At 51.1% G+C, this 22428-nt stretch overlaps 3 protein-coding genes and 1 pseudogene across 3 annotated transcripts; 3 read left to right on the top strand and 1 right to left on the bottom strand.

Moving 5' to 3' along the window:
- The first annotated feature begins 1463 nt into the window (after window positions 1-1463).
- On the top strand, window positions 1464-2402 carry LOC117213410 (annotated as a pseudogene).
- An 804-nt stretch (window positions 2403-3206) lies between these two features.
- LOC117213409 lies at window positions 3207-5161 on the top strand. Its single transcript, XM_033458757.1, has 2 exons — window positions 3207-4292; window positions 4391-5161. The coding sequence occupies exons 1-2, from the start codon at window positions 3207-3209 to the stop codon at window positions 5159-5161; spliced, it is 1857 nt and encodes a 618-aa protein (XP_033314648.1).
- A 305-nt stretch (window positions 5162-5466) lies between these two features.
- On the top strand, window positions 5467-18104 carry LOC117213408. The gene is made up of 2 exons (XM_033458756.1): window positions 5467-5804; window positions 17738-18104. Exons 1-2 carry the CDS (start codon window positions 5713-5715, stop codon window positions 18102-18104), a joined length of 459 nt encoding a protein of 152 aa, XP_033314647.1. The 5' UTR covers window positions 5467-5712.
- A 1451-nt stretch (window positions 18105-19555) lies between these two features.
- On the bottom strand, window positions 19556-22354 carry LOC117213406. Its single transcript, XM_033458755.1, has 4 exons — window positions 22199-22354; window positions 21914-22121; window positions 19644-21736; window positions 19556-19561 (listed from the first exon to the last, which is right to left on the bottom strand). Exons 1-4 carry the CDS (start codon window positions 22352-22354, stop codon window positions 19556-19558), a joined length of 2463 nt encoding a protein of 820 aa, XP_033314646.1.
- Window positions 22355-22428: the final 74 nt, after the last annotated feature.

Raw genomic sequence — 22428 nt, 5'->3', positions numbered from 1 at the left:
AAAACAAACGCCAACAAGCCAGAAACAGAACGGTTACTAACATGGATTGACGAAGTTCGCCGCAAAAGATCAAAGTGTCGCCGAATGCGCAGACGCGATTTACGGATTGAAGCAATGCTGACGTGCGCTCTTTCCAAAGCTAAAAATGATTTACGCATCCGGCGATTATCAGCAGCTTCAAAATGGCAGAAATTTAAAAAACAATGCTTGAAGAAGAAGGTAAATTATACAAATTATGAACTCTACAATGGTGAGGACACGGAAAATCCGGGATCGTCTCAACAGAATCCCGGGAGGAGCCATCGTGTCCTGAAGTGGGCAGTTTAGACGATGTCGTGTCTAAGTTGGCAGAAATAAAAGTAACGTTACGACGCTGAAGTAGCGGGAAAAATGCTAGCGATCAGGTTTGGAAGACCTAACTGTGACAAGAGGATTTCTCGCATCGTTTTATCTACCAAATGCGTAGAGATTTCAACAACTAAATGGAATCTCGGGCGATTACGGAGCACCGTGTATTACGTCGGTGCTGCAAGAATAGAAATCGCATTACTATCTTGATGTATATATGGATATTTTTTGTTTGCAGTCTCACCGTACGAGATGGCATTGGGACAAGCGGATGGAGTTGGTGTTTGCAGCGATGCTGAAGCGTACTGCACGCTCGAGGACCCCATGTTCTCCAGTCTCTGCGCCTTTCATTGGTTTGGTTTATATATTGGTTTATATATTGGTTTATAGCATCCCTGTCATACGCGTCGGGTGGTCATCGTGGAGTTTCAGTCGGTAAGAGTTCGACACTGCTCTGCTGTTACGCAATTTCTGCAACAGCGGAGTGTCCATGAGGATTTCTCCACGTAAAAAAAAAAAAAATTTGTATATGAGTTACTCTGGCTTATCAATATGCCCTGTTCAAAGTTGGCCATGCTGAATACTGTCACAGGCGTCTATCTTCCTTAATAAGATCTGTACGGGATCGAATAATGAGACTACCAATATGTGTACTCGTTAGTGTATTTAAAACAGATCTTGTCGCAAAACGATATCTATACAGACGTTTAGTCACAGTTTATACTGAATCGTTTGCGATCACGTTCGTTTAGTCATAATCGTCAGAAGGAGGTCAAAAGATACAAATTCGTCTTGTCTTACGGATACATGTAGCGGCGCCATTGTTTTGCCCGGAGCTTATAATTCCTTACAATACCTCTTGATATTCCGAAGCAAAACAACAACATGGGTTGAAGCAAATTCTAACTCTTTTGACGCTACAGAGCTTTTTAAGGCATGGATAAATTGAACGCATCTTTGTTGAGTCTAGATGATCCAGAATGGCGAACTACCGCAAGTAGAGCAACTAATCGAAATATTAGACATGCGACTCCTTCTTATCCACTATCGATCGAAGCGAGCGACTTACACCCGTGCAGAAATTCCACTACCTACGATCCTCTTTGACCGGAAAGGCCGCGCGAAGCATACAATCGTTAGATGTCACCGAGTTAAATTATTCGATCGCTATTGACGTTCAGAAGGAAAAATTCGACTGCCACCGTCAAGTCTGCATGCGCTACTGGGACTTGATTTTTGATTATCCGAAAATAACCAAAGAGACACCCGAAGCGATAGATGATTTTCTTGAGACGGTCAAGGTAAACCTCCAAGCGTTAGAAAAACTCGGTGAACCAGTTACCTCAAATGTCGCTCTTATAAAATTATTCACGTCGAAGCTACCCTCAGCCATCATTCGCAAATGGCAGCGCACATTGCCGGACAAGAAAATGCCGTCATATAGGCATCTGGTAGACTTTCTGAAAACACGGAGGAACGGCGACAGGACAACCTCTGCATCAACCGTGATAAAAAGGGAGTCCGATCAACACAAACGTCAGCGACCGAACGCACCGCGAAGTTACGCATTCACAAGTACACATAATACGTTGGTGTGTCCGAATTGTCAAGGACAACACGAATTATGGAATTGTGATGTCTTCAAAGCGAAGTCGCCTAAAAAACGCCTTGAAATCGCCAAGAGGGCGTCTCTATGTACCAATTGTTTAGGTAAGGGACACGCTATTACTCATTGCTCCGCCGGTTCATGTCGCATCTGCAAGCAGCGACACCATACATACCTACATCAAGACCATGGTCATAGCAAATCATGACCACGTGTAAGCCGGTCATCGAGCGGTCGATCATCGAGCGATCGATCATCCAACGGTCGATCACCGACCCCGCGATAGTCACATCGTTCGAGACGCGCATCCACGTCTCCCCGATCGTCTCCCCGATCGTCTCCCCGATCGTCTCCGCGAACATCTCCGAAACCTGAATCTCGGTTATCGCGAACGACGGCATCGGGATCAAATATATCGTCCAGTCCTAGACGACAAGGAAAACAATGACGTCATCAAACGACCTTGTGAGGGACCGAACCACAGAAAACGGACTCATTGATCTCGCTTCCTTGTGAACCACTGCAGCACGATTTGTTAGTCACAGCGCAGGTCAACCTATTGAACAATAAAGTTCAACCATTCCGTTGTAGAGCTCTGCTAGACACCGGCTCTAGCATGAACTTTATCACCGAAAAACTCGCTGATTCGCTAATACTTAACCAACGGAAATGTTAGGTCCCAATCGGAACACTCAACACGTTATCGACAACCTCGAAACGTTACATCACGGCCACGATCACCTCCATCGACGGCACATACGAACGCACCTTGACGTTCCTAATCATACCGACAATATCGCCTTGGGTCCCAGATCAACCCGTAGATCGCTCAATAATACATATACCGAGGAATCTCCAACTAGCCGATCCAAGATTCCATAGGCTTGCGCCGATCGAAATATTGTTGAGCGCCGGACCAACGCTAGCATCACTCTGTGTCGGCCAACTTGACATCAGTCAAGCAAACGGGCCCGACTTGCGTCTGCAAAAAACGCGATTCGGATGGGTCATCGGGGAGAGCCCAACCTCGCAATCATCAGCACTCGCATTTCACGCCTCCACGGCGGCTTTACAGGCGGACCTCGCCCGTTTTTGGGAAATCGACGAATGAACGCCCACTGCACACATTTCGGAAGCGGAACGACAGTGCGAAGAACACTTTCGAAATCACGTTCAACGCACCAACGAAGGGCGATACATGGTCGCTCTCCCATTCAACGAAACAACTCCTTCGCTTGGATTCTCTAAGACAATGGCGATGAAGCGACTCATTTCCCTCTGTCGTCGATTCCAACGAGACAAACGATTCGAAGCCGACTATCGCGCCGTGATACAAGAATATGTGGAATTAGGACACATGACGAAGATTACCACGGACAACTGCACGGACGACGGATATTTTCTGCCACATCACGGTGTGATCAAAGAGTCCAGCCAAACTACAAAACTCCGAGTTGTGTTTGACGGATCTGCACCAACCACCACCGGAGTTTCATTAAACGACGTACTTCATACGGGACCGAAACTACAAGATAACTTATTCTTCATCCTTCTAAGATTTCGTTCTCATCAATACGTCATTACAGGCGATGTCGAAAAGATGTATCGACAATTTCTTGTGCGTCCAGAGGATCGAAAATTTCAACAAATTTTGTGGCGCAATTCTGATGGAGAAGTTGACACCTATCAACTTAATACAGTGACATTCGGGCTGTCAGCGGCCCCTGATCTAGCCATTCGGTGCCTCAAACAACTGGCGGACGACGGGGGACATCGGTACCCACGAGCGGCGACGGTCTTACAGCGAGACTTCTACGTCGACGATGTTCTCACTGGAGTTGATAGAAAGGTCGAGGCACGATCATTGAGAACGGAGCTCACGGAACTGCTTAAACTAGCCGCCTTAAACATTCGAAAATGGGCATCGAACGACCGGGAACTGCTACGAGGACTTTCCGAGCAGGACATAAACGACAAGCTGCTACTAGGCGAATCGCAAACCTTCAAAACTCTGGGTGTGGTTTGGAATTCCTTTGACGATTCGATCCTATATTCCGTAAAAATTAATTCCACCGCCTCTCGAATCACGAAGAGAACAATCAGCTCCGAAATCGCCAAGATCTACGACCCCCTCGGATTATTGGCACCAGTGATCGTCCGAGCTAAGATGCTGCTCCAACGACTCTGGACTTTAAAAATTGATTGGGACGAATCTCTACCAGCTGACGTGCACACGGAATGGAGCAAATATTATGCACAGCTGCCATTATTGAATAACGTGAAGTTTCCACGTAAAACGATAATCAAGGCTGCAGCGGAAATGAATTACACGGGTTCTGTGACGCTAGCGAAAGGGCTTATGGGGCATGCGTTTACCTTCGCATCATCACTCCGGATGGTCATGTCTGGACACGACTCCTCACTGCAAAATCAAAGGTGGCTCCACTGAAATCACAAACCATTCCAAGGCTGGAACTGAGTGGAGCACTTCTTCTCGCATCATTGGCCACCACAGTCCTTCAAGTTTTACCAAGCAACATTTCTCGGACTGTTTACTGGACGGATTCTACAATCGTACTTCATTGGATCAATACATCACCCCATACGCTGAAAACCTTTGTCGCTAATCGTGTGACAGAAATTCAGCAGAAGACTCACACCTCAGATTGGCGTCACATTCCCACTGCCGATAACCCTGCAGATCTCATATCTCGAGGCCAATCACCCGAAGATTTCCTGCGACCAACCATTTGGCAACATGGTCCGGAATGGCTCCAACAACCAGAAAGATACTGGCCGACGTGGAACCCAGTACCATTAACTGAAATATCAGAGCAGAAGAAAGCAACATGTCTGGCCGTGACTCCCGCTGACCACAGTCTACTGGAGAGATTTTCTTCTTGGCCCAAGCTGATTAGAACTACCACTCGTTGCCTCCGATGGAGACAAAAACAGGATCGAGGGAGACCTCTAACCACACATGATTTAACCAATGCGCATAACAAATTGATCAAACTGTTACAACTCTGTTATTTTTCAGATGAAATCCGCACTCTCCGAACAGATCGAAATTCTGCAGTGAAGGGGAAGCTGCAACGACTCAATCCATTTCTCGACAAAGACGGGATGTTGCGAGTCGGAGGCCGACTCAGTCACTCATCAATGCCGTTCAGTCAGAAACACCCACTCATTCTACCCAAATCCTAAGTCACAGCGCTCATAATCGAGCATGAACACCTCATCAATGTCCACTCCGGAACTCAAGCTACCTTATACGCCTTAAGAAGATCTTATTGGCCTATCGACGGCCGTAGTCAAGTTTGGAGCACGCTGAAGAAGTGCGTCCGTTGCTGCCGAGCTAATCCACCTCCAGTGGATTACGTAATGGGCGACCTCCCAGCTGCACGGATAACGGAATCTCGACCGTTTACCAACGTCGGAATAGATTATTGCGGACCGTTTTACATCAAAGAACGAAAGGATCGCAACCGACGCAAAACTAAGGTATATGTAGCAATCTTTATATGTCTTGCAGTCAAAGCAGTCCACATCGAGCTGGTCAGCGACCTCACTAGCGAGGCCTTCATTGCTGCTCTGCGAAGATTCATCGCTCGCCGAGGATTCTGTGTGACAATTTACTCCGACAACGGTACCAACTTCGTTGGCGCCAACAATGAATTACGAGAGCTCCGAAATCTCCTGCAATCCGACGATCATAAGGTAAAGGTTCAGTCCTTTTTAGCCGACCGACGGATCGAATGGCTCTTCATTCCTCCCAACTCACCTCACTTCGGAGGGCTATGGGAAGCTGCAGTGAAGACCTTCAAACGACATTTCAGGCGTGTCGCAGGTAACGAGCTCTTTACATTCGAAAATTTAAATACACTTATCATTGAAATCGAGTCTATGACTCCAGTATCATCTGATCCATTACAACACAGGCTGGGGATACATGGGAGGCAGACGTAGAGAGGACGGAGCTGCGAGCGTAATCGAAATCTCCGGTAAACTGGAGAGCCTGGGCAAGGGAGGTAACCAGAATGGAGGACTAGTGCCTGTGAGCGCAAAACGGGTGTGGATGCGGGTAGTCCGGCTTGGACAAGGAGGAGTTAAAGCAAAACATACCAAGTGTGAGGTTAGGACGGTGGAGTAGCCATATTAGGACGCGTGACAACAGCGCCGCTACACGGGCTACCTGAGGAACTACCCAGACGCAGCCATATTGGCGCGTGCGCCGAAGCGCGTTGCGCGGGCCACTTGAAAGTGACAGCAACTGGCAGAGTGGCAAGTGCTGACCGAGCGACATTTCCTGCCCAACGGGGAAACGGACGCAACCATGGCGAAAGAGAAGGAGGTAGAGGAAAACGCTAGGGGACGGAGGGAAACGGAACTGGCTGCGGAGCCGCCGCACGTTAGCACCTGGAGCGTGACGAAGGCGATGCCGCCAAAGGAGGGACCCTCCCGCTTCACGCTGTACAAGGAGGGAATATGAGGAAACAACAGAGGAGGAGGAAACCCCCGCCAGAGAAGCACCCCGAGCGAAGAGAAAGAAGGCCAACGAATCCCCCGAACTCCCCGCGGACCCGGCTGAAGAAATGAGAACAGCCACAACGGCGGACATAGGAGCCAAACTGATTCGCCGGGCCGCCGAGGTGGCCAAGGCTGCCCAGGCACCCCGCAGCCACAAGGGCACGCAGGGGAAAACCCTGAAGGAGGCGGCGAGAACCATCACCGCGGCCGTGACAGAGATAGTGAGGAGAACGGACCCTGTCACCGACGTACTCGCTATAGCGCAAGGACGCATAGCAACACTGGAGGCGGCGGTAGAGGCACTCCGAAAAGAGCCGGCCTCGCGCCCCACCGCGGATGAGAGCAGCTACAGGGCGCGTCTCGCTGCAGTCGAGCACCATGTAGAGGAGATGAGGTCCTTGCTGCACCGACTGGAGGAACAACTGCAGGGAACAGAAAAAGGAGAAGGAAAGGAGGTCGCCCCTGCCGCGAACACGAGAGGGATGGAGCCTGGAGCCCCAAGCGCCCCAGCGCTCAAGGGAGGCCGAACGGCTGTCACCGAATGGCAGACCGTCGGAAGGAAAAGAAGAGGAATGAAGAAGGAGGCAGGGAAGAAGCAGCCGGCGAAGCTGATCCCCGAGACAGGGGCGGAGGGCCAGAGGAAAACTCCGGAGAGAGGATTGGAGAACGCACGAAGAGGGGGAGGCAGGGGGCCCCTCCCGCGCGCACCGCGAACGTCAGCGGTAACAATCACCCTGACGGACAAATCGAGCCAATCCTACGCGGAAGTGGTGGCTGCGGCCAAGGACAGTGTCTCCCTGACCGATCTCGGCATCAACACGATGAGGATGCGGAAGACCATCACCGGAGGTGTCATCTTAGAGGTCCCTGAGGACCAGGGAAGGGAGAAGGCCGCAGCGCTCGCAGCACAGCTGACGCGGGCTCTGGACCCGAACGAGGTCCGCGTGGCGACCCCCTTCCGAGCCGCGGAGGCAAGGGTGTCCCTGATAGACATAGCGGCCACCAAGGCGGAAATCCAGAACACCCTGGCGAGGGAGAGCGGCTGCAAGCCTGAGGACATCCGGCTGAGAGAAATCCGCCCCGCCCGGAACGGACTTGGCACCGTATGGATACGAGGCCCTGCCAGTGCAGTGAGGAAACTGGCCCAGGCTGGAAAGGTCGCCATAGGCTGGTCGACGGCGAAGGTCGAAGCCATCGAACGGAGACCGTTACTGGAGATCCACGGCTGCAAGAGGCAGCGAGAAAGGCTCCCCGTCGCAAAGCGACCCTAAGCGCGCGAACAAGGAGGTAGGCACGGAGGAAGCCACAAACAAGGAAAGAACACCAAAGAACTGAGAATGCGCATCCTCCAGACTAACCTGGGAAGGTCAAGGCGAGCACAATACCTGCTCCACCAAACCATCCGGGAGAGCACGGTCGCCCTAGCGGTGGTGGCGGAACCATACAGAGTTCTGGATGCCCCGGAGTGGGTCGGAGACACGGACGGAATGGTTGCCGTCACCTGGACATCAACGCCCGGGGCGTTCGCCCACGGAGCCCTGCTGGAACGCGGCAACGGGTATGCCGCGGTCGAGTGGGCAGGGATGATGGTGGTGGGGGTGTACGTGTCACCTAACAGCGGACGGGCAGCGTTCGAAGAATTCCTAGACGGAGTTGGCGACTGCGTCAGGCGACGACTCCCCCGACAAGTGCTCGTCCTGGGAGACTTCAACGCACACTCCACGGAATGGGGGAACGCCAGGACCAACGCGAGCGGCCGCATGCTATCAAACTGGGCCGCGGGACTTGGACTTCTGTTAGTGAACAGGGGCTCGACCAGTACCTGCGTGACGTGCAGAGGGAGCTCCATTGTTGACATAACATGGGCCTCCCCCGAGGCATTCAGGCGGATCTCAGGCTGGAGAGTGGCCGAAGGGGTCGAGACGCTGTCGGACCACCTCTACATATTCATGGAGGTGGACGCACCTGGACCTGGAATGCCGACGACAAACGACGGGCGCGGCCCGCCGAGGGGGAGACACGCTCGCCCACCACCTAGATGGAAAATAAAGGAGAGGAATGAAGATCTACTCCGGGCGGCTGCTATAGCAACAGCTTGGAGCTGGGAGGCCTCAACAACGACGACCGAAGCAGACGTGGAAGAGGAGGCCGAGAACCTCCGCCAAGCCATGATAGCAATCTGCGACGCATCCATGCCACGAGCCACACCGGGCACGGTGCGAAGCAGAGCAGTTTACTGGTGGAACCCCGACATCGCGGAACTGAGGACGAGATGTGTCCGGGCTCGAAGACAGTACCTAAGGGCCCGCCGCTGGCGACGACGCGACGAAGAAGAAGTCTCCTTGCGCTACCGGACGTACCGCGCGCTACGGCGCTCGCTACAAAGGGAAATTAAAAAAGCGAAGGACCGTGCCTGGTCCGAACTGGTCGAAACAGTCGAGTCGGACCCATGGGGGAGGCCATACAGGACGGTGACACAGAAACTACGCGCGAAGGACCCCCTGACTACGGCGGAAATGGAACCTGCGCTGCTGACGCGGATCACCGGAACGCTCTTTCCCCCACAAGAAAACAGAGCGGCGGAACGGCCACGGGAAACGACACGACCGCTGGAATGGAGGGACGACTGGGAAGTCACGGAGGAGGAGATATGTGAGGCAACCAGAAGAATGTCCGCCCGCAACGTGGCACCGGGCCCGGACGGAATCCCTGGCCGGATCTGGGGGGAAGTGATGGGGGTCACGGCTCCCAGACTCCGGCACCTCTTCACAAGATGCCTGAGGGAGGGAGTCTACCTCCGGGCGTGGCGGACGGCGAGGCTGGTCCTGCTCCATAAAGAGGGCCGACCGACGACCTCGCCGTCAGCGTACCGGCCGATATGCCTACTGGACGAGGTCGGCAAACTACTCGAGAGGGTAGTCGCCGCCCGGTTGGAACGACACATAGCGGGCCAAGTGCCAGGTTTGCACGAAAGCCAGTACGGCTTCCGGAAGGGGCGCTCGAGGATTGACGCGGTCAGACGCGTACGAGCGATTGCGGAGGACATGGTCTCCCGGAAAGGCGTGGCGCTGGCGGTTTCCCTGGACATCGTCAATGCGTTCAACACCATGCCATGGGACAGGATTGTGACGGCCCTGGAGCACTTCGAGGTTCCCAGCTACCTCGTCCGATTGATACGAGCCTACCTCGACGACAGGTGGGTGTGTTACACCAGTAAGGAAGGAGAGGAAAAGCGATCCGTTGAGCGTGGCGTCCCGCAGGGCTCGGTGCTGGGCCCCATACTATGGAACGTTGCGTACGACGAGGTACTACGATGCCCGCTACCCCCAGGCGCGGCCATAGTATGCTATGCGGACGACACCCTAATCCTGGTCGAGGGTCGTGGCTGGCACGAGACGCTGCGCATTGGCGGAATCGCAACGGCCTGTGCGACCCGTGCCGTGAACGAACTGGGCCTGAGAGTCTCCCCTGCGAAGTCGGAGGCCACCTGGTTCTTTGACAGGAAGAGGCGAGGGACACCACCGCCCGGCCTATGCATAAACATGGCAGGTAAAACCGTCCGGGTGGGATCACAGATGAAGTATCTGGGACTCACCCTCGACAGCCAGTGGACGTTCGAGCCACACTTCGACTCACTGATCCCGAAGGTGTCAGCGGCTGCCAATGCCCTGTGCGGTCTACTACCGAACATCGGCGGGGCCGGAGACGCGGTGCGCCGACTTTACGAGGGCGTCGTTCGGTCACGAGTGATGTATGTGGGGGCCCCAGTATGGGCGGACGACCTGATGGCAAGCCGTCGCAGCATTCTGCTCCTGAGAAGACTGCACAGAATGACCGCCATCAGAATCATTAGGGGATACCGGACGGTGTCGCACGCGTCGGCGTCCACCCTAGCCGCGTCCCCCCCGTGGGAGCTGCGGGCGCTGGCGCTCAAAAAGAGATACACCCGCCGGAGAGAATGGCACCCGGGAGAAGACCCCACCGAGCAGGCGGCTTCAAACGACACAGGAACCGTCGAAGAGGACACATGGAACCTGTGGCGATCCCAACTGATCAACGGGAGAAGCGAACACCGAGGCGCGGATGCGGGCCTACCAAACTGGGAGGCATGGAGGAGCCGCCACGGCCTCCCACTCACATTCAGGATGACACAAGTACTCACCGGACACGGCGTGTTCGGCGAGTTCCTGAAGAGAAAACGGCGAGATACGACAGACATCTGCCACCACTGCGGAGAGGGCAGGGACACAGCGCAGCACACCCTGGAGCTCTGTCCGGCGTGGGAGCTGCTCCGCTACACCCTGTGGCACGCCGTAGGAGAAACGTTGACCCCCTCAGCGATTGTGGAAGCGATGTTGAGAGGGTCACAGGAATACGAGACCGTCCGCCTCTTCTGCGAGCGAGTTATGCTCGCGAAGGAGCGAGCGGAAAGGGAGAGAAAGAAAAACTCTCAACCCTGCAGGATAAGACGATGGAGAAGGATGGCAGTCAGACGACCCAGAGCCGCCCCGCCTCCACCCCAACGGACTACGACCAGAAGAAGTGACAGCACTAGGAGCAACGACATCCACCTAACGCCTACTCAATAGCCGGCTCGAACTAGAGAACGCGTGAAGTGGGTGCAAATGAAGTTAATTCATAAGAGAATCCTGGAGCATCCCTGTCATACGCGTCGGGTGGTCATCGTGGAGCTTTAGTCGGTAAGAGTCCGACACTACTCTGCTGTTACGCAATTACTGGAACAGCGGAGTGTCCATGAGGATTTCTCCACGTAAAAAAAAAGAAAAAAAAAATTTGTATGTGAGTTACTCTGGCTTATCAATATGCCCTGTTCAAAGTTGGCCAAGCTGAATACTGTCACAGGCCTCTATCTTCCTTAATAAGAGCTGTAGGGGATCGAATAATGAGACTACCAATATGTGTACTCGTTAGTGAATTTGAAACAGATCTTGTCGCGAACAGATCTTGTTCGTTTATTCATTATCGTCAGAAGAAGGCCAAAAGATACAAATTCGTCTTGTTTTACGGTTACATGTAGCGGCACCATTGTTTTGCCCGGAGCTTATAATTCCTTACAATACCTCTTGATATTCCGAAGCAAAACAACAACATGGTTTGAAGCAAATTCTAACTATTGTGCCGCTACAGAGCGTTTTAAGGCATGGATAAATTGAATGCATCTTTGTTGAGTCTAGATGATCCAGAATGGCGAACTACCGCAAGTAGAGCAACTAATCGAAATACTAGACATGCACATATACGTAATATGTTTAACATGGATAGGAAATTGTTTTGAAATTTAACAATCATTGCAATAATTACATCGGTTCGGAAGTCGTGTTACTAGATACTTATTGTAATATCGTAAAGTAATTCGAATTAGAAATCAGTTGAAAATAGAAAAACCGTGTACGTCGTGTTTCTGTGGTTCGTTTACATTTAAGAGTGCCTACGTGACTAAAGGCATGTAGTTGGTAGTTCTTACATAGGTATGAGGGAAACAATAGACAACGTTAGAAGAAGGACGGTTTCGCTACGCAAGGCGAGTCGAAAAGTGTGCGTGTTGCGAGAATCAGAGCTAATTGAGTCGTCGAAGAGTAGAGTCGTTAGAGGTATCGAGTCGTCGAAGAGTAGAGTTGTGAGAATTGATAGAGTTGTTAGAGAGAGAGAGTGTGTGTGTGTGTGTGTTAGATTCGTTGTGACGAGAGTGGTCAAATAACTGTAAAGTTATTTGATATAGATACGAGTATTGCATTTAGTTTCCGTTAAATAAATATCGTTTCCTGTCCAATTTATATATGTATATTCAATTTAATATTAATAAGTTGCAAGTAATCGGGAAAAAATTTCTATCCTTATTTTCCGATATTACATTATTTTCACAGATTTCAATTCACTTATCCATTGATTGATATTAGGACAAATGAGGAACTTCGCATCTTGTTAGATTAACAAATAAAATGTATTGTTCCTGATAAATGGTATGCAGAATAGTATTGGAAATAAAAGACTGGTTTATATTACAGTTCAAGTGACTGATAGTAGGAAAGCAGTGATGGAAAGTGAGGCAACGTATTATAAAATTGAATCCCTAATTATAGCATCTAGATAGTATTTTGAGTGTGGACGGAGGACAAAATTATGACCTAGCCGGTCGACTTGCAACCATAAAGCGCGAACTCGATGAATACGAAGCGTCTGGGAAGGCAAACAGAATCTTCCTAACATCTTGCCGCAGCTCGTTCGATGAACTTTGGAGGAGGATACTCGCGGTTCAAGAAGAGTTAGATGGGTTAGATGAGGGGGAAGATGCGCGTGTAGCTTCGTTGTCGCAAGAGCATCGGGAGCTTGACGTGCGGTTCCTAGGTCTCTTTGAGCAAATGTCAGCAACAACCCCGTCGACAACAAAAACAGGCGAGACATGCCGGAAACCAGAGCCGACCACCTTTCCAGAGGTCCGCGTGCCCCAATTCGACGGTGCCCTCGAGAACTGAACCTATTTCTACGACACGTTCTCATCCATAGTGGACCGTAACGAAAGTTTGCCGAATATCCAAAAGTTCCAGCATCTACGCTCATCTATAACTGGACGGGCCGCACAGAGTATCCAGTCATTAGTACTCACAGAGGCCAACTATCCCATCGCGCTTGACACACTGACGGATAAGTTCAATTGCCCCCTCCAAATCTGCATGCGCCATTGGAATTTGATGCGCAACTATCCGGAAATCAAAAAGGAAACTCCAGAAGCCCTAGAGGATTTTTTGGAAACCATCAGCGTAAATCTAAAGGCGCTCGAACACCTAAAAGGGCCCGTCACATCAAATATAGCGATTATCGAATTGATCGCGTCGAAATTGCCCTCGTCCAGCCTGCGTAAATGGCAACGCACACTGCCCCGCCAGCAGGTGCCATCCTATCAGCATCTGATACACTTTCTCAAAACACGGGCGAACGGGACTCAATTCCTCTCTAAAGCGAAGGAATCAAAAGAGTCAATCCACAAACACCACAGTCAGCGAACAAGCATACCGCATGGGCGAACCCTTGCTACAACCAGCAGAACGGTAGTGTGTCCGACCTGCAACGGACCTCACGATATCAGACACTGTAAAATCTTCAAGGCCAAATCATCGACCAAACGTTTTCAGATCGTGAAGAAGGCATCGTTGTGTATAAATTGCCTAGGCAGAGGACATTCGCCGACACAGAGTACATCGGGTTCGTGTCGTATCTGCGGTCACCGACACCATACTTACCTACACCGCGAACAAACCCAGGTAGACTCACGGTCGTCGAGCGGTCGATCTTCGAGCGGTCGATCGTCGAGCGGTCGATCGGCAAGCGATTGGTCGCCGAGCAGTCGGTCGTCGGACAGTCGCTCATCGAGCGGTCGGACGTCGGGCAGTCGCGCACCGAGCGGTCGGTCGTCGGGTAGTCGTTCATCACACAAGCGAGCCTCCACCGAACAATCACCATCTGGATCATCGAAATCGCGGTCGTCCCACAAGTCGAGACGAACATCCGACACTTCACGGAAACATACATCTTCAGCTCCAAGAGGTACGAAAGGGCATGCCTCGTATGAGTCACGCTCAGCCCGGATCAAGAACACCACCCCTACCTCCTCGTCCAAGTCCCAACCGGGGCAAAACTGACTGTCCGAGACTACGACAGCAAGGGAGATCGGACTAACAAACACATCTCCCCACAGCCCTCTGCATCATGATCTGCTGGCCACAGCACAGATCAAGGTTTTGAACAAACAGGTACAACCAATCCGAGCCCGAGCCTTACTCGACACTGGGACGAGCATGAACTTCATGACCGACAAGCTCGCGAATTCCCTCGGTATAAAACAAAGGAGATGTGCGATCCAGATCGGAGCCCTCGACAATTTGAGCACAACGGCAAAACGATACACCACGGCCACAATCACGTCGACGGACGGCAAGTATAAGAAAACATTGAGATTTCTTGTTATCCCGGCCATGTCGACTTTCATACCAAGCGAGCCCATCGACCCCTCGAGTCTGGGATTACCCAGAAATATTCAATTAGCCGATCCACAATTCCATTGCCCAGCCCCGATCGATGTCTTACTTAGTACCGGATCAACATTTGCGTCGCTGTGCATAGGGCAGGTCAATCTGGCGCAACCAGGCGAACCTGAACTACGTCTACAAAAAACACGGCTCGGCTGGGTAATCGGGGGGAGTCCAACGTCCCAAACCGCGATAAATACGTTCCACGCAACCACAACGGCTCTGCAAGAGGACCTCGCACGGTTTTGGGAGATCGACGAGGGACCGGCCACTACTCATCTTTCGGAATCTGAACGACTATGTGAAGAACATTTCCGAAACCATGTCCGACGAACCAAGGAAGGCAGATACATCGTTGCATTATCATTCAACGAAAAGCTTTCCTCACTAGGGTCATCGAAGGCCGCTGCAATGAGCAGGCTCGCCTCTCTTCATCGTCGATTCCAACGCGACAAACAATATGAAACCGCGTATAGTGCTGTGATCCAAGAATATTTAGACTTGGGTCAATGACGAAGATCAACACGGATCACGCCACCGGCTACGGATATTATTTACCACATCACGGCGTGATCAAGGAATCGAGCGACACCACCAAGCTCCGGGTTGTGTTCGACGGCTCAGCATCAAGTACCACGGGAGTGTCTCTAAACGACGCCCTTCATACGGACCCGAAATTACAAGAAGACCTGAGAAACATCCTATTGAGATTCCGGTCATTTCAATATGTCCTTACCGGCGACATCGAGAAAATGTACCGTCAATTCATCCTACGTCCAGAAGATCGTCCTTATCAAAAGATTCTGTGGCGTGCCGACAACGGAGAGATCGAAACATACCGACTCAACACCGTAACGTTCGGTCTATCCGCAGCCCCGTATCTGGCCATCCGATGTCTCAAACAGTTGGCAGAAGACGAGGGACCTTGATTTCCGAGAGCAGCGCAGATCCTGCGGCGAGACTTCTATGTCGACGATGCGTTGACCGGAGCCGATACGAAGGACGAAGCCTTATCAGTCAGGAATGATCTCACGAAATTACTTAAGCTAGCCGGTCTAAATATCCGCAAATGGGCATCAAACGATCGGGATCTGCTACGAGGGCTACCTGAAGAAGACACCAACCAGAAATTACATCTCGGTGAGTCATCCACGTTAAAAACACTCGGCGTCTTTTGGGATTCAGCCGACGATGCCATACTCTATTCGGTCAAGACGATCAGTGACACTTCCCGAGTCACAAAGCGATCAATCAGTTCAGTCATCGCACAAATCTATGATCCACTAGGATTGCTCGCGCCGGTAATCGTTCGAGCAAAAATGATTTTGCAACAAGTCTGGACATTGAAGGTAGATCGAGACGAATCCCTTCCGACAGACGTACACACAGAATGGATCAAATACCACACCCAATTGCCGTTGTTAAATGTGGTAAGGTTCCCTCGGAAGACCATCATTGAATCCGCAACGAAAATTGAGCTACGCGGATTCTGTGACGCTAGCGAAAGGGCATATGGGGCGTGCGTCTACGTGCGGACGACGGACCGAAAGAACAATATTTGGACTCGACTCCTCACGGCGCGGTCGAAGGTAGCGCCGCTCAAATCGCTGTCCATACCACGTCTCGAATTAAGCTCGAATTAACTTATTTTGACGTTCTTGATTTCGTCAATACGACAGGCCCTGGCGACCAAGATATCGCGGATAGTATACTGGACTGACTCCACCATCGTGCTCCATTGGATCAGGTCTTCGTCGCACACCTTGAAAACATTTGTGGCGAATCGAGTCGCTGAGATACAGACCAAGACCAATACCTCCGACTGGCGTCATGTGCCTACCGACGATAATCCAGCGGATCTCATCTCCCGAGGCCAGACGCCCAAGGAATTCCTATGTCCGTCCATTTGGAAAAACGATCCAAGGTGGCTCCTGCAAAGCGAAAACTATTGGCCGGTCTGGAGCCCGACACCGGTAGTCGACCTCCCGGAGCAAAAGAAGACGATCTGTCTGAGGACGAATATTAGCGACAACACACTCCGCCATCGTTACTCGTCTTGGCCAAGACTAATAAGAATCGTCGCCCGGTGTCTTCGATGGAGACATAAGCAACACCTATCTGCCCATCTCACCACAGACGAACTGACTGCAGCGCACAACAGACTAATAAAAATATTACAATCCAGTCGTTTCGCGCCTGAAATTCGGATCCTCCAGAAAAATCGAAGCGAGGATGTTGGAGGGAAACTACAGCCATTAAACCCCTTCCTCGACGAAGATGGGCTACTCCGGGTAAGAGGACGACTAACCAACTCCGCCATACCCTTCAGCCAAAAACACCCGATCATCCTACCGAAATCCCCGGTGACAGAGCTAATTATAGAGCAAGAGCACCGGAACAATCATCACACAGGGACACAAGCTACACTATACGCGGTGAGACTGCGCTATTGGCCGATCGACGGTCGTAGCCAGGTATGGCGCACTCTCAGAAGGTGCGTCCGATGCTGCAGAGCCAACCCTCCACCAGTGGAATACTTGATGGGTGATTTGCCAGAGGCGCGTATTACCGAATCGCGGCCGTTCACGAACGTCGGAATCGACTACTGCGGCCCATTCTACATCAAGGAGAGGAGGGACCGCAACCGACGTAAAATCAAGACGTACGCCGCCATATTCGTTTGTCTGGCGACAAAGGCGGTCCACGTAGAGTTAGTCAGCGACCTAACCACCGACGCCTTCTTGGCCGCGCTACGCCGTTTCATCTCGCGGCGAGGATACTGCGCAACGATCCTCACCGACAACGGCACCAATTTCGTCGGGGCTAATCGGCAGCTGCAAGAACTCCGGACCCTATTGCAGTCCGACGACCACCAGGATAGGGTACAGAATTTTCTCGCCGACCGACAAATACAATGGCGTTTTAATCCTCCGAACTCACCACATTTTGGCGGCTTATGGGAAGCCGCGGTTAAAGCGTTCAAACGCCATCTCATCCGCGTGGTCGGCACGGAGCTCCTGACCTTTGAGCACCTCAACACCCTTGTGATCGAAATTGAAGCCATTCTCAATTCACGCCCACTGACTCCCATCTCATCCGATCCGAAAGATCCTCCTGTCCTCACTCCCGGACATTTTCTGATCGGTGACACACTAACCAGTTTACGGGAGCGTGATTTCAGGACAGTTCCATCAGGCCGGCTATCCAGTTGGCAGCGCATTCACCAGATTAAGCAGCACTGCTGGAGCAGATGGTATCGAGAATACCTAAATGAGCTAACCCGCCGCAACAAATGGGACAAGGGCAAACATAACATTCGTGAAGGCACCGTAGTAATCCTCAGGGAGGATAACGTACCCTCTATGCAGTGGCCTTTGGGCCGCGTAATCAAGATCCATCCAGGAGCCGACGGAATCATCCGGACCGCTACCGCGCAGGCGGCAACAAGCATCCTCGACTGCGGTGTCAAAAGACTGGTCCCCTTGCCCATCCACCCAGATCCAGACGAGGCCGAACGTCCACACGGAGCGAAGGAGGTCACCAACGACACACCTGACTCCACAGCCAGAATTTGATCGGTGCCCTCTCAACGGGGGGAGGATGTTACGCCGCCTAAAACATCTGCACGCCAGCCCGGGCGACCGGACAACAACCGACCTGCGTAACGTCACTTCGATCCTCAATAAACTTAAGGACCCACCATAACTTTCATTTCCCTGTATTGTTTCGCCCTGTGTCTTCAACCCGTTTGTCTTGAAGAATTTCTAAAGCTTAAAAATATTCTCGAGACACAGTCGGTTTTTAGAGAGGTCCTTGGGTTTATTAGTCGCACTTAAAACACGGAGAAAGCGGGTATGCACCCATTAGGAAAATCCGAATAGCCCTGTAATAAAACAAGCTAGGTTTTTCTCACGCTCACAGTCATCTATCCACCACGATGGTTGTTTCGATCGTTCGCGGAGAGACGCGATCGCGAGATATCACGTCAACGAGAGTTGTAAGTTCCCGTTACGATTAAATAATCGACGCCACGAACTGATCGATTCCCTTATTTCGATTAGGATAATAAGGGTAGTTCAATGAATTCCACAGAATTAACACAAATAAATTAACGTTTATTTTAACAAATTATCAACTAGGAAGACATAAAGAGAACAACAAAAAGAAATGTAACTGCGTTTTGCTTGTTAAGTAATGCGCGATATAAGAGATGTGTTGATGGTTCGGCTTCTCGAAGAGTTCTGCTCGCCTTTCGATTTTTCCCGCTTTTTATGGAAGGCGACCCCCACTACGTTCGGACCACGCCACATTCTTTTACGCGAGGTAAAATAACGGCCACGAATCGACGTTTCTGGAGGTCGCCCTGCTTAATGAACCATGCGCTTGCCACTACAATGTTTGTTTGCCGGGCAGCCGCGACGATCCATCTGCGACATTATAGTGCCGCGAACGACAGTTAAGAATATGATCTATGGTAAGCCGCATGGCGTAACATTCTCCCCCCGTTGAGAGGGTACCGATCAAGTTAGGTTGAAGTTCCCATCTTAGTTCGTCTCGGTGGCTAGTTTTTCGGGTTTCTCTAAATCGGGTTGAATTGGCAGTGGGACAAGCCTTTTGACGGCCCGATCCAAAACGCTCTTTGCCGTCTGAACTGTAGCTGTCCGGATGACACCATCGGCGCCTGGATGAACCTTGATAACTCGGCCCAGAGGCCAATGCATGGAGGGAACGTTGTCCTCTCTGAGGATGACGATTGTGCCCTTTTGGATGCCGTGTCCACCCTTGCTCCACTTATTGCGGTTGGTTAGCTCGTTCAAATACTCCTTATGCCAGCGGTTCCAAAAATGCTGTTTAAGCTGTTGGATATGCTGCCATCTGGAGAGTCGGTTCGATGGAATGTCTCTGAAATCTCGATCACGTAAGCACATTAGTGAATCGCCAATGAGGAAATGTCCGGGAGTGAGGACTAGGAGATCATTTGGATCGGTGGAGATAAGAGTTAGCGGGCGGGAATTGAGGACTGCTTCTATTTCTATGATAAGAGTATTCAATTGTTCAGAGGTGAGTAACTCGTTGCCGGCTACACGCCTGAGGTGGCGTTTAAATGACTTCACCGCTGCTTCCCATAGCCCACCGAAATGCGGTGAATGAGGGGGAATGAAGCGCCATTCGATTTGTTTGTCGGCTAAAAATGCGGTTACTTTTTCTTTGTGATCGTCCGATTGTAATAAATCATGAAGCTCTCGTAATTCGTTGCTTGCTCCTCTGAAGTTGGTGCCGTTATCAGAATGGATGGTGGAGCAATACCCTCGTCGAGCGATAAATCTGCGAAGAGCGGCGATGAAGGCTTCGCTAGTGAGATCGTCAACAAGCTCGATGTGTACCGCTTTAATTGCTAGGCATACGAAAATGGCTACGTATACCTTTATCTGACGACGGTTACGATCTCGTTTTTCTTTGATGTGGAACGGCCCGCAGTAATCGACGCCGACGTTTGTGAATGGGCGAGATTCCGTTACTCGCGCCTCCGGCAGATTACCCATCACGTATTCTACCGGCGGTGGTTGAGCGCGGCAGCAGCGGACGCAGCCTTTGATCGCCCGCCATACTTGACTTCGACCGTCGACGGGCCAGTATCTTTGTCTTACTGCGTATAATGTAGCCTGCGTTCCGGAGTGCATGTGGATCTTGTGCTCGTGTTCTATGATGCGTGTTGTAACGGATGACTTAGGTAATACTATGGGATGTTTCTGGGCGAAGGTCATCGACGAATGACTGAGTCGACCCCCGACTCGCAATATTCCTTCCTTGTCTATGAATGGATTGAGTCGCGTGAGCTTACCCTTTATCGCCGCGTTCCGATCTTTTTGGAGTGTACGAATTTCCTCGGAGAGATGGATGTTTTGCAACAATTTTATCAGCTTATTGTGCGTTATGCGTAATTCGGTAACGGTTAGGGGTGCCGCTCGGTTCTTTTTCTGTTTCCAACGGAGGCAACGAGCTATGATTCGTATCAACTTGGGCCAGGATGAATACCTTTGCAACAAACTGTAATCGGAGGGGTTTGCGGACAGACAAATCGCCCCTTTCTGCTCCGGTAGTTCAATTTGCGGTGTTAGATCCCATGTCGGCCAATAGCCTTCCGACTGGTAGAGCCATGCAGGACCGTGCTGCCAGATGGTTGGGCGCAGAAACTCTTCGGGTGTTTGGCCGCGTGATATTAAGTCCGCGGGATTGTCGTCGGTAGGAACGTGGCGCCAATCGCGGATGCTGGTTTTTGTTTGAATTTCGGAGACTCTGTTAGCGACGAATGTTTTAAGGGTGTGAGGTGATGTATTGAGCCAATGGAGGACGATAGTGGAATCGGTCCAATAGATAGTTCGAGTAATTTTATGTGATAGGGCTTGTTGTACTGTCGACATCAGGGACGTAAGAAGGAGTGCTCCGCTCAGCTCGAGCCGAGGAATGGTCTGGCACTTGAGGGGGGCGACTTTCGATTTTGCGGTTAAAAGTTGGGTCCAAACACGGCCGTTGGTGTTAAGGGTTCGGAGATAAACACAGGCTCCGTAAGCCTTTTCGCTGGCATCGCAGAAACCATGCAGTTCAATTTCTATTGCGGACTCGATTATTGCCTTGCGTGGGAACCTGACGTTGTTTAATAAGGGTAATTGGGCATAGTACCTTTCCCACTCTATATGTAACTCGATCGGAAGTGATTCATCCCAATCGATTTTCGACGACCATATTCGTTGAAGTAGCATCTTGGCCCGAACAATCACCGGTGCGAGCAGACCGAGCGGATCGTAAATTTTTGCAATCTCCGAGCTGATGATTCGTTTCGTGACTCGGGAGGGCGTGGGTTTGACTTCGACCGAGTAAAGAATAGAGTCGTCGGATGAATTCCAAAACACCCCCAGCGTCTTCAAGGTTTGCGAGTCGCCCAAAAAATGTTGGTGATTTGTTTCTTCTAAGGAAAGTCCGTGTAATAAGTCATTATCGTTTGACGCCCATTTTCGTATGTTTAAGCCGGCCAGTTGAAGTAAATTGGTGAGTTCTGTTCTGAGCGTGAGGGCTTCGTCCTTCGTTTCAGCTCCGGTGAGAGCGTCGTCGACGTAGAAATCCCGCTGCAGTACCTGTGCTGCACGTGGAAATCGATGTCCTTCGTCCTCTGCCAGTTGCTTGAGGCACCGAATAGCTAGATACGGTGCTGCGGATAAACCGAACGTTACAGTGTTAAGCTCATATGTTTCTGTTTCTCCACTCGCGCTGCGCCATAATATCCTTTGATATTTCCGATCCTCTGGTCGTACGAGGAATTGCCGATACATTTTCTCGATGTCGCCAGTGAGTACGTATTGATGAGCGCGGAATCTAATTAATATACAAAATAAATCTTCCTGTAACTTGGGTCCTGTGTGAAGTGTATCGTTTAGGGAGGTTCCGGTAGTGCTTGGTGCCGATCCGTCGAAAACTACACGGAGTTTGGTGGTTTGACTCGATGCTTTGGTCACGCCATGATGGGGTAAATAGTATCCGTTGTCGTCGGAGTGGTTGTCATTGACCTTCGTCATGTGTCCCAACGCCAGGTATTCCTGTATTACCGTTCGATATTCTGATTCGAAGCGTTTGTCGTGCTGGAATCGGCGATTGAGTGAGGCGAGTCGTTTACTCGCCAGCGTTTTAGAGGATCCGAGTGACTGAAGCTGATCGTTGAAAGGTAGAGCGACGATGTATCGTCCTTCGCTGGTGCGTCGGGTGTGGGCTTGGAAGTGTTCTTCGCATCGTCGATCTGCCTCTGAGATATGTTTAATTGAGGGTCCTTCATCGATTTCCCAAAACCGCGCGAGGTCTGCTTGTAAAGTCGTCGTGGATGTGTGAAATATGTTTGTCGCGGTTTGG

This window comes from Bombus bifarius, unplaced genomic scaffold, assembly GCF_011952205.1.
Source record: "Bombus bifarius isolate JDL3187 unplaced genomic scaffold, Bbif_JDL3187 scf7180000009059_frag, whole genome shotgun sequence".
Taxonomy (NCBI): Eukaryota; Metazoa; Arthropoda; class Insecta; order Hymenoptera; family Apidae; genus Bombus; species Bombus bifarius.
Note: the sequence above shows the minus strand (reverse complement) of the source record. Positions and strands in the feature narration are given on the sequence as shown.

Coding starts and splice junctions, on each gene's coding strand:
- LOC117213406 (XM_033458755.1), bottom strand. CDS start 22,354: ATGAAGGACCCTCAATTAAACATATCTCAGAGGCAGATCGACGATGCG. Junction 22,122..22,198: donor ATCCTCTAAAACGCTGGCGA/GTAAACGACTCG, acceptor ACGGTAATACAG/GAATACCTGGCGTTGGGACA. Junction 21,737..21,913: donor GTTACAGGAAGATTTATTTT/GTATATTAATTA, acceptor GTTTATCCGCAG/CACCGTATCTAGCTATTCGG.
- LOC117213409 (XM_033458757.1), top strand. CDS start 3,207: ATGGCGATGAAGCGACTCATTTCCCTCTGTCGTCGATTCCAACGAGAC. Junction 4,293..4,390: donor AAATGAATTACACGGGTTCT/GTGACGCTAGCG, acceptor GCAAAATCAAAG/GTGGCTCCACTGAAATCACA.
- LOC117213408 (XM_033458756.1), top strand. CDS start 5,713: ATGGCTCTTCATTCCTCCCAACTCACCTCACTTCGGAGGGCTATGGGA. Junction 5,805..17,737: donor ACATTTCAGGCGTGTCGCAG/GTAACGAGCTCT, acceptor CCGGCTATCCAG/TTGGCAGCGCATTCACCAGA.